Below are 13,614 nucleotides of genomic sequence, written 5' to 3'. Positions count from 1 at the left end.
CCGGGTGCAGGCCTCCCCGACTCTCCATCCTCTGGTCTGGCCCTCTCTCCCCCTTTTATCCCTGCTCCACCCCCCAATCCCTGGAAACCAAGCAGCATAAAAAAACATCCCGCCAACTTTGACCTAGTTTCCTGGTCGCAAATTGAAAGGGGAGGAGCTGCTGAATGTTTGAACAGGTGAGAAATGGGGAGGGCTTCAGGTGAGAGTCTTGAGGGAGAGCTAGATTCCAGCACATGGTCAACAGAACAGAAAGGAGCCAGCCCAGGCCGAGCAGCGGATCAGTTGGTAAGGCGTTTGCCTAGCGTGGATGAAGCCTGCCTTCAGTCCTCAGCTGTGTGTGAACTGGGCATGGTAACACAGACTGGCCGATCATCCCAGCCCTAGGAAGGTAGAGGCAGGAGGATCAGAAATTCAAGGTCACCCTCATGACACAGCCTAGGCTAAATGAAATCCATATCAAAAGACAAAGAAAAAGGCTATCAGGTTTGTGGTAAAGGCCCTAGCTGGGTGAGCTTGGTGACCAGTGTTTGATGGATCCCTGGAATCATAGAAAGTTGGAAGGAGAGAACCAACTCCATGGTTGACCTCTGACCTTCGTATGCATTGAGGCATACACTCACATACCGGTATATACACACATGATCATTTTCTTAAGGAGGGCAGGAAGGTAAGGAGATGAGCTATAGAGAATGGACGATAAAGATCAATCACTAGAGTAGCAAAGAATTTCTGTCTTCAATTTCACTTTCTGTTCAGTTCAGCGTTCACAGGCTTTTTGTGGTTTTGGTTTGTTTTGGGGGACACACGTTCCCAAAGTACCCACAAGTGGTACTCGTGGCCAGGGCTGCCTTGAATTCTTGGCGATCCTGCATCTGCTTCTCAAATGCTCGCTTTAGGTGTGCACCACCACAGCAATAATAATTTACTTAGCAGTGAAATGATTTTATCAGTCATCAGTTCCCTGTGAGAAACAGAGACTGCCAAAACAAAACAGCTCCCAAGGGATTAGGGTGGGGCTAGACAGTCAACCACCACTGAGTTCTAATCATACCTTAAAACTATAAAGAGAAAACTGTAGCTGCCTCTACACCACCCAATACCTGCAACTAAGCTCTAACTCCCAAATAGTTGTTTTCAGCATATAAACCATGTGGATGTTGGGGAAACCTCTACAATAAAATCCAAGTTATGAAAGAGAATGGCAGTCAGGCATGGTGATACACAATTCTAACTCCAGTGTCTGGGAGGCTGAGGCTAGCCTGAGCTACAGAGAACTTGTCTCAACGAAACAAAGACAAAAACTCCATCCCCACCAAGCATCCCTGGGGCAGGTGGACTGAGGCCTCTGCCAGTCCTGACCCAGTCTCTCTTTGATTTACAGAGTGTCCTCTGCGGGGCATTAAGGACCATCAGGGGACCCACAGGACTCCAGTATTGAGTCCCTGCCCCCCACCTGAGCACACCCTTACATTTCCCTCTGACACTTGCCTCCCCAGGGCCTTCTTCCCAGATCCCTGCCTCTGTGTAAAGAAAAGCTGCTCGCACGGATTAAAAATATAAAAAGGAAGCTCACACTTTCCCTTCCAATCCCCTCACAAAGCTATTTCTTCTCTAAGAATTCATAAAACTGAGCATTGGAGAACTGTGACTCAGCAGGTAAAGACACTTTCTTCAAAGCCTGAGGACCTGATCTCTGGGTCCCACAGAGAGGGGAATGCCTCTTGCAAGGTGGGCTCTAAGCTCCACATTCCTGCCTGCACCCACACACGTCCAACATAAATAAAAATCCTGGGTATGGTCGTGTATGCCTTGAATCCCAGCACCTGAGGGGCAGGGCCTGGAGGACCAAAGTTCAAGACCATCCTTAGCTCCAGGAACAAGGCTGAAGTAATTTGGTGGTAATTAGCTGTAGACGTGGTTAATTCGCTTCCATCACCAGATCCCACCGATTTAGTCTGAATGGAGACCAAACCACCTGATGGGACAGCTGTCCCAAATCTGACATCACTTAGGGTCTGCAGGGACCACTCTTCTCCACAGGGTTTTCAGCCCTGTGAAGCATGGGAAAGCTACTATTTTCTAGTAACTTCTCTAATGTCATTTCACAGACAAGAAAACATGGGTTTTTTTTTTTCACCATTACAAAACTTTATTTTTTTTTTACAAAGGATACCCCCATCTTGGGGTGAAAATATATTTGAATGAGTACAAAATATAGTTTTTGTCATACAAAAAGATACACAAAATACAAAACAACGAAAGTGAAGCCACCCTCAGCTCACATGCTTTCTGGCTGGGAACTTCTCAGAAAAGGGTGGAGCTCAGTGCTCTGACACAGGGTGTGGGACAAAGTGCTATGGCTGAGAGACTGGTCAGGCGCTGGCAGCCCAGCCAGCGAGAGTCCCTAACACTGGGCAGGACAAGGGTCGGGGGCGCGAAAGCCCGCTCAGCCCGGTGGCATGAAAGCCCGCTCAGCGCGGTGGCATGAAAGCCCGCTCAGCGCGGTGGCATCTCCACGCAGAGGCTCACACCGGGCACGGCGGTCAGCTGCAACCCATCCCAACCAAATCAGAACTACACAGTTCTGCACGCCGGGACAGTCTCAAAAGTAATAAACAAGCTGGGCATGGAACCTCAGCACTCAGGAGGCAGAGGCAGGGGGATCTCTGAGGCAGCCTGGTCTATGTATAGAGTTCCAGGTTAGCAAAGGAGAGATCCTGCCCAAAAGAAAAAAAAAAAAAAAAATAGGCCCTTTGCCCTGTCACTGGGCTTGACCCTTAAGACACAGACAGTAGAGTTTACACCTGCCATCGAGATTAAAACAAAGTTGACAGGGACTAAAGTGCTAAGGACGCCACCTTAGAGTCAACTCCAAGGAGTCACACGGAAATAAGAGTCTCCCATCTGATTAAGTTGGCAAGAGAACACAGTGCAGCAAGCTGTAAAATGGCTTTTATGGCTGTCGGTGGGCACAGCCACACTGCTCTACCCCAGGTTCAAGTCAACTGGAGCAGCTGTCCTAGAATTAATTCACAGGGTTCACCCGGTCTCCCTAGTCCAAACCACATCAGCCTCAGAGAGACTTTTCTTTGTTAAGGATAAGAAGGGAACACTGGTTTAAAAAACAAAAACAACAAAAAAACACCTTTCCCAAAATTTTGGCCAAGATTCTCCTTTTTCTAGGATGTGAAATTGATTCTGTCCCCCATGGCATGGAAGTTCATGGTTTGCTGTTAATCTAGAACTCCCTTTAAAAAAACCTTGGGAAGACCATTCCAGAAGGTCAGTCATTTATACTCTGACTCAAAAACTACAGACAATGTCTTCATTTCCAAGACCTGGGAGAAGGTGGACTGGGTCTGAACCCCTATGGTTCTGAACCTCTCTGGTGTTCCTATATCCACCCGGCAGACACTCGGACACGCAGTGCGGGCCCTGGCTGAGTCTGCACCACTGAAGCCGGAGACCCCTGCTGATGGCCGCCCCTGTCAGGGAGTCAGAGGCTGGGGCGGACCCCTTCCCCACTGCGAGAGAGACAGAGTCTCTAAAACACTGGAGTCCAAGCAGAGAGGCAGAAAGAAATGAGTGAGTAGATGCATCTTTTCCCCACACGCTCACTGCACATTGTTGTTGTTGTTAAGGATGCAGGGGTCCACCTGGGGGGAGGAAGAGCAAAGAAACTATTTTAGTGTTTTAGTAAGTGGAATAACCATGCATTTAATAATCCTTCAGAAGGCCTGCGACTAATGTCAACAATAAAAAAATAGCGATTCTCACCTCAGTGTACGTGGGTGGGGGCATGAACTGGAACTCGGGAGCATACATAAAGATAGGGCTGTCTTGAGAACCATCCACGTCATCCAGCAGGGGTGTGGTGGGGCTCTCCAACCGGTGGTCTTCAGGAATGATGTCCATATAGCAAGGAGGAGCTACAGAGAGAAAAACGGGATGAGAAATCCAGCTAAGAAATGCCAGACCACCACAATTTCACAAGCCCGATCAGGCCAAAAGAAAGACATTAGATGTAGCTTACCTTCTGGGGTATCTGGGATGTTTAGATCTATCCAACTCATCTCAGAGCTCGCTCGGCTGGCCATGCTGGATGTCCGGCTGCTCAGACCTGACCTGCTGCCAATCACCAGGGGTAGGTCCAGGATAACTTTCTTGGAGCCAGGGACACTAACATAGATCTAGAAAGGAAGGTGGCAGTTTGTTAGACGGGTGGTGTGGAGAAAGCACTGAATTTCTAACTGAAGAGTTGTTTCTCTTCGAGAACCAAGGCCCTACACTTCACTCACCAGCAAGAAATATTCCACTCGAAGGATGTTGCAGCCCAGGATGGATGGTCTGATCTTCTGCACTCGGAGGCTCTTGCCGCGCCATGAAGCGCAGGTCCCGGAGATGATGTGATTGCCTCTGACTGAGGACAGCTTCTGAGTCAACACTTTGGTCTGGCCATTGGCAAGGTACGTATGTCGGGCCACAATAGCTGCTTTGGGGACCACAATTCGGGAACACGTGTTCTCAAAGTCGGCATGGATGGAAATGTCATCGCCTGGTTAAGAAAGACGAAGAGGTGTGTGAGCACCCACTAAATACCTGGCGCTACCACTGCCTCTACTCCATGACCCCTCCACGCCCACAGCTCTGGGACCCCAGGCAGTGGTGACCCCAGGCTGTAATTTACCTTCACAGAATCCTTTTCTGTCGATTCGAGCAGAGACGGACACACGCCCATCAGGAATGAACATGCAGGAGACCTTCTTCTCCTTTTTAGCCGATACTGGCGCCTGTGGAGAAGGTCACAGTATTTTGAGATATTTCAATGCCCCAAGCATCTAATTTATTATCCCTGACCAAGGAGAACAGAACTGTAAACCAAACCTCACCATTAAATCAGGGGTATTGATGTCCACTAAATCCATCACTTCAAAGTTTTTCTTTGCCTCCTGAGTCGGCTGGCTGGGGCGATCAAGAAAAGCCTTCACCCAGTAGTCGACACAACCATATTTTCCTTTGAAGGATGTTCCCAATGGCCTGTGTCAAAACAATGGGAAAAAAATTAATGCTCTCTAAGAACAATAAGACCAATGGGGTGGGGGTGGGGGGCTTTTAGAAACAGAGTCGAAGTTGCTTTGGGTCGATGCTTACCCTTGAGGAAGTTCAAAGCCAAACTTGTACTCGTAGGTATTTCCAGGTCTCATGATCACCATCTCGTTCTCACCTGCAGGGAAACAAAGGCAGGAGCCCATGAGGTTTCTGGTTACACTTCCAAAGCGTCAGCGAAGACGAAGACCGTCCGGGCAGCAGACAGGGCTATTTTACTCCCTTTTCATCTCTTACACGATGGAAAAGAAGATCCCAGTGCACTTTTTTTTTTTTGGACAGAAAGTTGCAAAGCCCACAATGACTAAAAGGCCCATCCAGCACAGTTGCCCCAGGAATCGGGTACAGACTGTGAATACATTAATCTTTAAGTAGCTAAGGCAACACCTTCAGGAAACTGTACACATCACCCTTGGTGACTGTGGGTGAGTGGAGGCGGCGAAGTGGGGGAGTGTAGCTAAATAATTGCAAATTAAAACTTGAAACTATCGGGTCGAACACAATTCAAACCATTAAATGAACAACTCAAAACACTTGGTGGAGACTCCAGCGCCTCCTTTTCAAGGCCACCCCCTCCCCCCCAGTCACCATCTGTCCTGCAAAGAACAGCTGGGTCAGTACCTGTTGGCTGGTCCTCTAGGAGAAGCGTGTCTTCGTAGCGCAGGTAGTCCAAGGTCTGTTTGCATTGCTGAGACCCCTGCATCCACAGGACCTTGGCCACTCCGCAAGCCAGGATCCTGACGGCTTTGACTCGAGTAACTTCACACACTTCCACTGTCACCCGGCCGGCCACCTTCTCCCCACTGCCGTACACCTTTTCCGGGTCGTTGAAGACCACCTCAAAAGACTTGATCTTCTTGAACATCACCATGATTGGGCTCAGCGGGTTCAAGGGGGAAAAAAAACGGAAGCGGGAGAGGGAAAACGTCAAGAGCCCTTCGAAGCAAACGAAGAGTTCACCCTCGGGAGGGCCGGCAGGGCTCGACAAAACCCCAATCGAAATGTGCAGAAGCCCTCTTAACAAACGGTGCCGGGAAGTCCCAACCCGCTGGCGGTGCCGAAGGCTTTGCGAAGAGAGCGACCACAGCTGTCTCCGCTGCAGCAGCTGGAGGAACTGTGCAGATCCCGGGGACGCGAGGAGGAGAGTGTCACGCTGGAGCCGGAAACGCCTTTATATAGCTGCCCGGCGCGCAGCCCCACGCGAGCGCCGGCTCCGGGGCTCGTGCAGCCCTCGTGCACAGGCCTCCCATTGGCTGCCCGGGCCTTGTTTACCGCGCCTCCCACCAATCAGCGAGGCCGCAGGGGCGCGTGGACACGGTGTGCTCCAGCCGGGGAAAGCGGTTGTTGTTCGGGTGCGCGGCCGTGCCCGGAGCAGGGGCGGGGTTCGGGGCTCCGGGCGGCTCCCCCAGGAGGTGGGAGGCCCTGGGCCCGCGTCCCTGAACCCCGTCCAGGGGCTCGGGCTGGGGTCACGGTTGTTTGGGTGTGTTGGGGTTTTTTTTTTTTTCTTTCTTTTTTTAGGTGAAAGGAAAAATGTGCTTAGGAGAGAGAGGCTTGCACGCCTCGTATTAGCCAGCGCAGTTCATGCCCAGGCGACTGTTCATTCCTGGCTCACAAGTTCGCGCGTCTGTGAAAAACAATCCCATTGCCCCAAGGAAACTTCAGGACTGGGGGGAAGGCGAGGGTGCAGATGGGTTAGTGAGAAAGCGCCCCATCCTAGGTCATGTCCACGGAAGACCATACAAGGGGGCCGGATGTTTGACGTCCCCTCTCAGCCCCCATTGGAAACCGGTGTGTCGGTCTGGTGTGCCCCCTTCCTTCCCCGTCCCTCCGGGCTGCGACTGCTGCTCACCCGTGTGCACTCGGCTCCGTTCTCTGTTCTCGGGAACGGAAGCAGTAAGGGAGTGCCCACATCCTGTTGCTTATCCCCTCATCTCTGAAGTCTACCTGTGAAGCTGGGGAACACTCTGTATATGTTCCCACGTTTACCTCATTGCAGCTTGGGGGAGGTGTGTAGACCTCTCCTTTCGTCCCTGTTTCTCCAGGAAACAAGGGAGGGTACAAGCAAGAAAAAAAAAAAAAAAAGGAAGAAAAAGATCCAGCACTTCTGACTCTGTGACTTTGTTCCCGAGTGTATCTCTCTGTATCTCTGTCTCTGTCTCTCTCTCACTAAATGAAATGCATATCCCTAAGCCCGTTTCACACTCACCAGGGCTCAGGTTGTATTGGTTTCACTTGGCTATCTGGTAGACCAATCTGACAGAGAAGCCTCCAGGAGCTGACTCAAGAAAAAACTCTTAAGTGTGCTAAGAAAACCTCGTGTGCAGAAGAGGGGATTCCCAATTCCCCCCAACACCCCCCAGATTGCCCCCCTAGGCATTGAGTCCTAGACTCCTTCCATATTTGGGCAGTTATTAGGAGATTGTTGCCTTGTTCCTTGTGCTGGAAAATAAAAGACAGTGGTTCTGAGTTTAATTTTTTATTAAATTGGTTAATTTTATTAAATTGGGTAATTAAGAGCTTTTGCATGGATAAAATTCTGCCTTTGCACCATTGGGAGCCTGTTCACTGATGTTAATAAACACACCCTCCCCTTGCTCACACGCCGTAACCTCACTGACATCCTAAGGCTAACAAGTTACAACTCAACCTCAATATTAAGCAAGCTCAGAGTTGGACACCACGCGGTTAAAAATCACACACACAGCACTGAAGCCTCGGAACATGTTGGTCCTTAGGGTGTGTGTGTTTGTTCCAGAAAGGTAACTAGGCTTGAGGTGTCTTCTGACGATAAACAGTATTGATTAAGAACAAAGGAGGTAGGCCTCTCACTAATATTAGTTCCAAACTGTAGGAGGCATCTGGGGGGAAAAATTAGCTTGGTGTTATAAAACATCAAAATGTTTACCAAAAGGCACATATCAATATTGTTAAATAGCCGGGCGGTGGTGGCGCACGCCTTTAATCCCAGCACTCGGGAGGCAGAGACAGGCGGATCTCTGTGAGTTCGAGGCCAGCCTGGGCTACCAAGTGAGCTCCAGGACAGGCGCAAAGCTACGCAGAGAAACCCTGTCTCAAAAAAACAAAACAAAACAAAAAAAATATTGTTGAATAGTGTGGTATGTAGCAGCATAAGATTTAAAAATTGCATGTGTTTGGTTGCTTTGCCACATGTTTGCCTGCTGAGGCAGAGTCCAGAAGATGTCAGAAACCCTGGACATTGGAGTTCCACAGTTGTAACTTCCATTTTGGTGCCGGGAATCGAACCCAGGTCCTCTGATACTATCAACCACCAAGCCATCTCTTCAGCCTCAGCTACATAAGATTTGAGGAGAACCAGGGAGATGGTGCCAGGCCAAGAATTCCCGTTCACCAGCCAGGAGCCCCTTCCCTTTCCTCCTCGGAAAATCCCTGTCCCAGAGCTCAAGCCCTTCCGGACATGTCAGCCAAGGGCCAGTCCGGGGAGGCCCAGGGGGTGCAGCCAGGAGTGTGGGGCAGAGCATAAAGGGGCTACACGGAGCGACCCTACCGAAGAGCCCTGCCGACTGCCCTGGTTTAACCCTGCGAAGGCAGCATTGGGGGGCTGGTTTCCCTCGCCTCAGGCCTGGAGACAGGCCACTCCCAGCTCCAGAGCCGCCTTCTGAGGGGAGAGCTGTGCTCCAGGACATCTCATCCAAAGCAGGAAGCCGCTTTGTTCTGGGATCCATGCCCACCCCGCTCCTTCACTGGGGAATTCGTAAGTGTTCCATCCCCAGAACCCCCACAGTAGGAGAGAACCCCCCCACACACTACTCACTCCCAGAGGCACACAAAATAAATGAAACATAAACAACTATTGTTGGTTTTTAATGTTTGAGGAGACCGGAGGAAAGCAGGAGAGGCGGCTGCTAGTGGGTCCCAGGGTGTTGACTTGGGCTGTCTGGGAGAAAAGAGGCCGGTATTACTTGAGGTCGTCTACGGAGTACTGAGTTTTTTAATTTAAAACAGTCCCGAGGACAGTTCTGTGTCTTGTCCCCTGCAGGACAGCAGCTTCTTCTTGTTTTGCAGCGCTGGTCTGCACTTGTTTGTTCCGTGTTCGGCCAAAAATCTGTTTAACTTTGGCAGCTGCTTCCCGGGCCCTTGGCCAAGGCATGTTCTGAATTGGCTGCCTCTCGGATAAGATGTTTATAACCTTTCACCTGGTATTCCGATAACAACCTGTCCCTCTTCACACACACACACACACACACACACACACACACACACACACACACACTCCTCAGGTCTTGGGTGGAAGAAAGAAAAGGTCTATATTACAAACTCTGGCCCTGCAAACAGGACAGACCTTGTGGGTACAAGGCCGAGGTGCCCAGGAGGAGCAGGAGGCAGGGCTTGGCTCTGGAGTTGGCAAGTGAGGTCATCGCTTACCTGCCCCTTTCCCACCCTCTTCTTCCGGGTTCCAGTAGGAAACTCGTGGTGTTTGTCCTTTGTTTTCCTCTAGATGACCTGATAGCCAGGGCTGGCAGCCCCGCAAGCCCAAACAGGGGACAGGGCCATGACTCCATACCCTTTCCTTCACCTCTGGCTTTGCAGACAGTTAAGGATGCAGGGAATGCAAAACTGTGTTTTCTGAATCTCTTGTCAGGACCCTCCTCTCGGTAAATTTGCCTTTTCCTCCATCCATCCCTTTCTTTCTTGTTTTTCCCTAAGGAAGGTTAGTTTAGAGGCAGGAAAATGTTAAATGAGACTGTGGGGGTTTGTATACATGACTCCAAGTCATACATAAATAAAAATACCTAAATATTTACATGGTATCTTAAGAATTCAAAGAGACTTTTTTTAAAGACAAGGTTGCATGTATCCCAGACTGGCCTCAGACTTGCTATTTAGCCAAAGATGACTTCAAAGTTATTTTTTTAAAGACAGGATTTCACTATGAATCTTGGGCTAGCCTCAACCTCACAGAGATCTGCCTGCCTCTGCCTCCCTAACATTGGAACTAACAGACGCCCGAGTGCTCTCCCAACTGAGATTCACCCCCAACCCAAGAACCAGTTCTCTACATCCTTGTCAAGACCACTTTATTTGTAAAGCCATCTATGGTCTTGTTCTAGACAGAATTAAAGTTGAGTTATTTCATTTAATTCTCACAATAACCCTGTGGCTGGGCGTTAACTAGATCAGGCACCGGAAGACGCAGTGATCTGCCCCAGGTCACAGGTTTTGTAAGTACATCCAGAACTGAAACCTAGTTGTTTGTCTGGTGCCAGGCAGCTGACTCACACTTGCAAGCCCAGCATTGGGAGAGTAAGGCAGCCGATTGCCGCCACTGCATGACTAGCCTGGGCTGTATAGTGAGTTGCAGGCCAGCCTGGACTACGGTGTGAGACATTGTTTCTTGGAGCTTTGACATGTATCTTGTTCGCTCTTTGTAAAGGGCAAGACTGGGAGTTTAGAGTTAAAGAGAACTAACTCTAACTAGTTCCCTTATTTTGGTCCCATGACATCCCCTTAGCCAGCCAGCTAAAGTCTGGTTGGAGCCATTCCTGGCCCGGCCCCTAGGTGTCTGTTTTGAAGCTTTCATCATGGGTACCTGGAATAAAGACTGGTGTGGCTGGACTCACACATAAAACACCTCATCTGGAGGCCCACGCTTCGGTTATTGAGGAACTGAGGCCCCTTTCTTTTTTTGACACCCGGAAAAAAGGTCTTGCCTGGCTGCCCAGGCTAGTTCTGAAGTCCTGGAGCTCAGCTGACCTTCCTGCCTCTGCCTCCTGAGTGCCAGGTCTGTAACCATTCCACAGCTGGCTTGAGTCTTGAAAGAGAATCCCCGAAGTCAGCTTTGTCTGTCGGACCAGACTGCACCCTTTCTAGTTAGCTCCTTCTCGTCCCTCTAGAAGAGTGGACCCCGCCTAAGACCTCTGGAAAACACAGACATTTACATTATGATTCAGAACAGTAGTAAAATCACAGTTATGAAGTAGCAACAAAAATAATTTTGCGGTTGGGGGTCACCACATCATGAAACTGTATTAAAGGGTCACAGCATTAGGAAAAGTGAGAACCACCGCTCAGAAGGTTTTCTTCAAGGTTTCTGGAAGACGCCCAAGTGGGATTTATTTATTTATTTATTTATTTATTTATTTATTTATTTATTTATTTATTTATTTATTTACAACTACATAGTTTAAAGACCGCCATTTAAAGAATTAGACATTGGGGCTGGAGAGTTGGCTCAGAGGTTGAGAGCACTGGCTGTTGTTCCAGAGGTCCTGAGTTCAATTCCCAGCAACCACATGGTGGCTCACAACCATCCGTAATGAAATCTGGTGCCCTCTTCTGGCCTGCAGTCATACATGCTGTATACATAATAAATAAATAAATCTTAAAAAAAAAAAAGAACCAGACATTCATCTCAACATTTGGACTTTATTCTACTTTCCTTTGTTAGCAATTCTTTTTTGTTTCCCTTCTGCCTGCTCCCTCAGAACTTTTCCTAAGGAGTTTTTCCTTGGCTTTCCCCTCTTTTTAATTTTTAGATTTACTTTTATTATTTTATTTATCTTACCTCCGTCTCTCAAGTACCTCCACACTCACCTTAGATTTCTTTTTTTTTTTTTTTTTTGGTTTTTCAAGACAGGGTTTCTCTGTGTAGCTTTGCGCCTCTCCTGGGACTCACTTGGTAGTCCAGGGTGGCCTCGAACTCACAGAGATCCGCCTGGCTCTGCCTCCCGAGTGCTGGGATTAAAGGCGTGCGCCACCACCGCCCGGCCTAGATTTCTTTTTTTAATGTTTATTTTATGTACATGCACACCATGTCTTCATGCACACCAGAAGAGGGGGCCAGATCTCATTACAGATGGTTGTGAGCCACCATGTAGTTGCTGGGAATTGAACTCAGGACCTCTGGAACAACAGCCAGTGCTCTTAACCGCTGAGCCATCCCTCCAGAGATCACCTTAGATTTCTTAATAGTCTTTGGCTAATCTCCCCACTACAGTCTATAGATTACAGCTAGATTAACCCAATAGAATTTCTTTCCTGCTGCTCTCGTGATTCTCCAAAATCCTGGGCTTCCTGAGCCTCATTCAAATGTTCCATCCTGAGTTTAAAACCTTCACAAAAAGGTCGGCCAAACTCATTGTGCGCTGCTTCCGGATCTGCTCACCCTACACCTCAGCAAACCTAGGTACGCCGTGTCCTTACGTCCGGCCCTTCCTGTGTGATGTTCTTGCTTATGCTTTCCTCTCTACCTGGAACACCTGCCTTCCCGCCCCAGCCCCGGGGTTTGGAATCCTACACGCGCCGCCCCCCCCACCCCCCACCCCCCAGTAGACAGCCAAACGATTCTCCCCCTCTGAAGTCTTGAAGCCAAGTCTTCCCATTTTTTTGCCTTATAACTAAATTCTATTTTATTATTATTTATTTTAATACTCCCTAGCATGTTGTTTATGTTTCTCAGGTACATTCACAGGTAAGCTGCCTTTTTCCTAGATAATGAGTTTCTAGAGAGCAGGGCTATGTCCTCTGTATTCCTCCCAGCACCTGTCAGAGCGCAGCTCCAGGGTGAGGAGAGACTGAGCTACGGACCGCAGTACCTCTCTAGAGGAGGATATTCGACAACCTGGAATCTGGTGTTGTTCCAGTGTTCGCTTTAGTTCCTTTATTTCCTTTTTTTCCCCCCTGTTGTTGTTGTCGTTAAATGTTAGGTTTTAAACCTGATTCCAGTTCTTTCCACCTCAAAATCTATGGCTGGATCAGTTATGTATCAGAGCAAGAGGTGACAGCATCGAGGAGGACAGTGTGTTGTTCAGCTGCACTGTGTTGATGTAAACGCTCCAGGGAGACGGGACACTGGGACACTGCGTCCTTAGCCTTTCCTGAAAACTTCCCTTTTCTGAGAAATCCTTTCTTCACCAGTTCAGGAATTCAGTTGGCTCAGCCCTGCCACCCAGTGGGCAGTTGGATGCATTAGCAAGATCCTTGCTCTAACAATTGTCTCAAAACACATGAGCTTTGGTGGTGACCTGATACTTGATCTAGAACATGCCACTGAAGGGCAGAGATGGTTCTTGATCATGAGAAAAAGGAACAGATTAGGGAAACAGTGTTCAGGACTGAGGAAGAAACCGTATATTAAAGCAGATTCTCATCTTTTTATCCGGGCGACATTTAGCAGAACTCTTTTTCTTAGCTTGTTATTTAAAAAAACAAAAAACAGTTGCAGGGATGGATGCTCAGCAGTTAAGCGCGCTGGCTGCTCTTCCAGAGGACCTCAGTTCAATTCCCAGCACCCACATGGCAGCTCACAACTGTCTGTAATCCAGCTCCAAGTGATTCAACACCCTCTCACAGACATATGCAGGCAGAACACCAATGCACATAAAATAAAGACAAATAAATAAAATTTAAAAATAGTTGCAAAGGCCCAGCAGTGGTGGCCCACACTTCCCAGCACTTGGGAAGCAGAGGCAGACAGATCTCTGAATTCGAGGCCAGCCCAGTGCAGAAAGTGAGTTCCAGGACAGCCAG

General features: G+C 48.9%; 1 protein-coding gene across 1 annotated transcript; it reads right to left on the bottom strand.

Moving 5' to 3' along the window:
- Positions 1–2,123: 2,123 nt before the first annotated feature.
- Txnip (thioredoxin interacting protein) lies at positions 2,124–6,263 on the bottom strand. The gene is made up of 8 exons (XM_006982580.4): positions 5,728–6,263; positions 5,152–5,224; positions 4,890–5,037; positions 4,688–4,790; positions 4,299–4,555; positions 4,034–4,190; positions 3,778–3,929; positions 2,124–3,656 (listed from the first exon to the last, which is right to left on the bottom strand). The coding sequence occupies exons 1-8, from the start codon at positions 5,975–5,977 to the stop codon at positions 3,615–3,617; spliced, it is 1,182 nt and encodes a 393-aa protein (XP_006982642.1). The 5' UTR covers positions 5,978–6,263; the 3' UTR covers positions 2,124–3,614.
- Positions 6,264–13,614: the final 7,351 nt, after the last annotated feature.

Source organism: Peromyscus maniculatus, chromosome 6, assembly GCF_049852395.1.
Source record: "Peromyscus maniculatus bairdii isolate BWxNUB_F1_BW_parent chromosome 6, HU_Pman_BW_mat_3.1, whole genome shotgun sequence".
NCBI classification, from domain to species: domain Eukaryota; kingdom Metazoa; phylum Chordata; class Mammalia; order Rodentia; family Cricetidae; genus Peromyscus; species Peromyscus maniculatus.
This window is presented reverse-complemented; position numbering and strand designations above follow the sequence as displayed.

Excerpts from the sequence above, each read along its gene's own strand:
- Txnip (XM_006982580.4), bottom strand. The coding sequence starts at position 5,977 with ATGGTGATGTTCAAGAAGATCAAGTCTTTTGAGGTGGTCTTCAACGAC. Across the intron at positions 5,038-5,151 it reads GGCTTTGAACTTCCTCAAGG|GCCATTGGGAACATCCTTCA; the intron begins GTAAGCATCGAC and ends GTTTTGACACAG. Across the intron at positions 3,930-4,033 it reads CATCCCAGATACCCCAGAAG|CTCCTCCTTGCTATATGGAC; the intron begins GTAAGCTACATC and ends TTCTCTCTGTAG.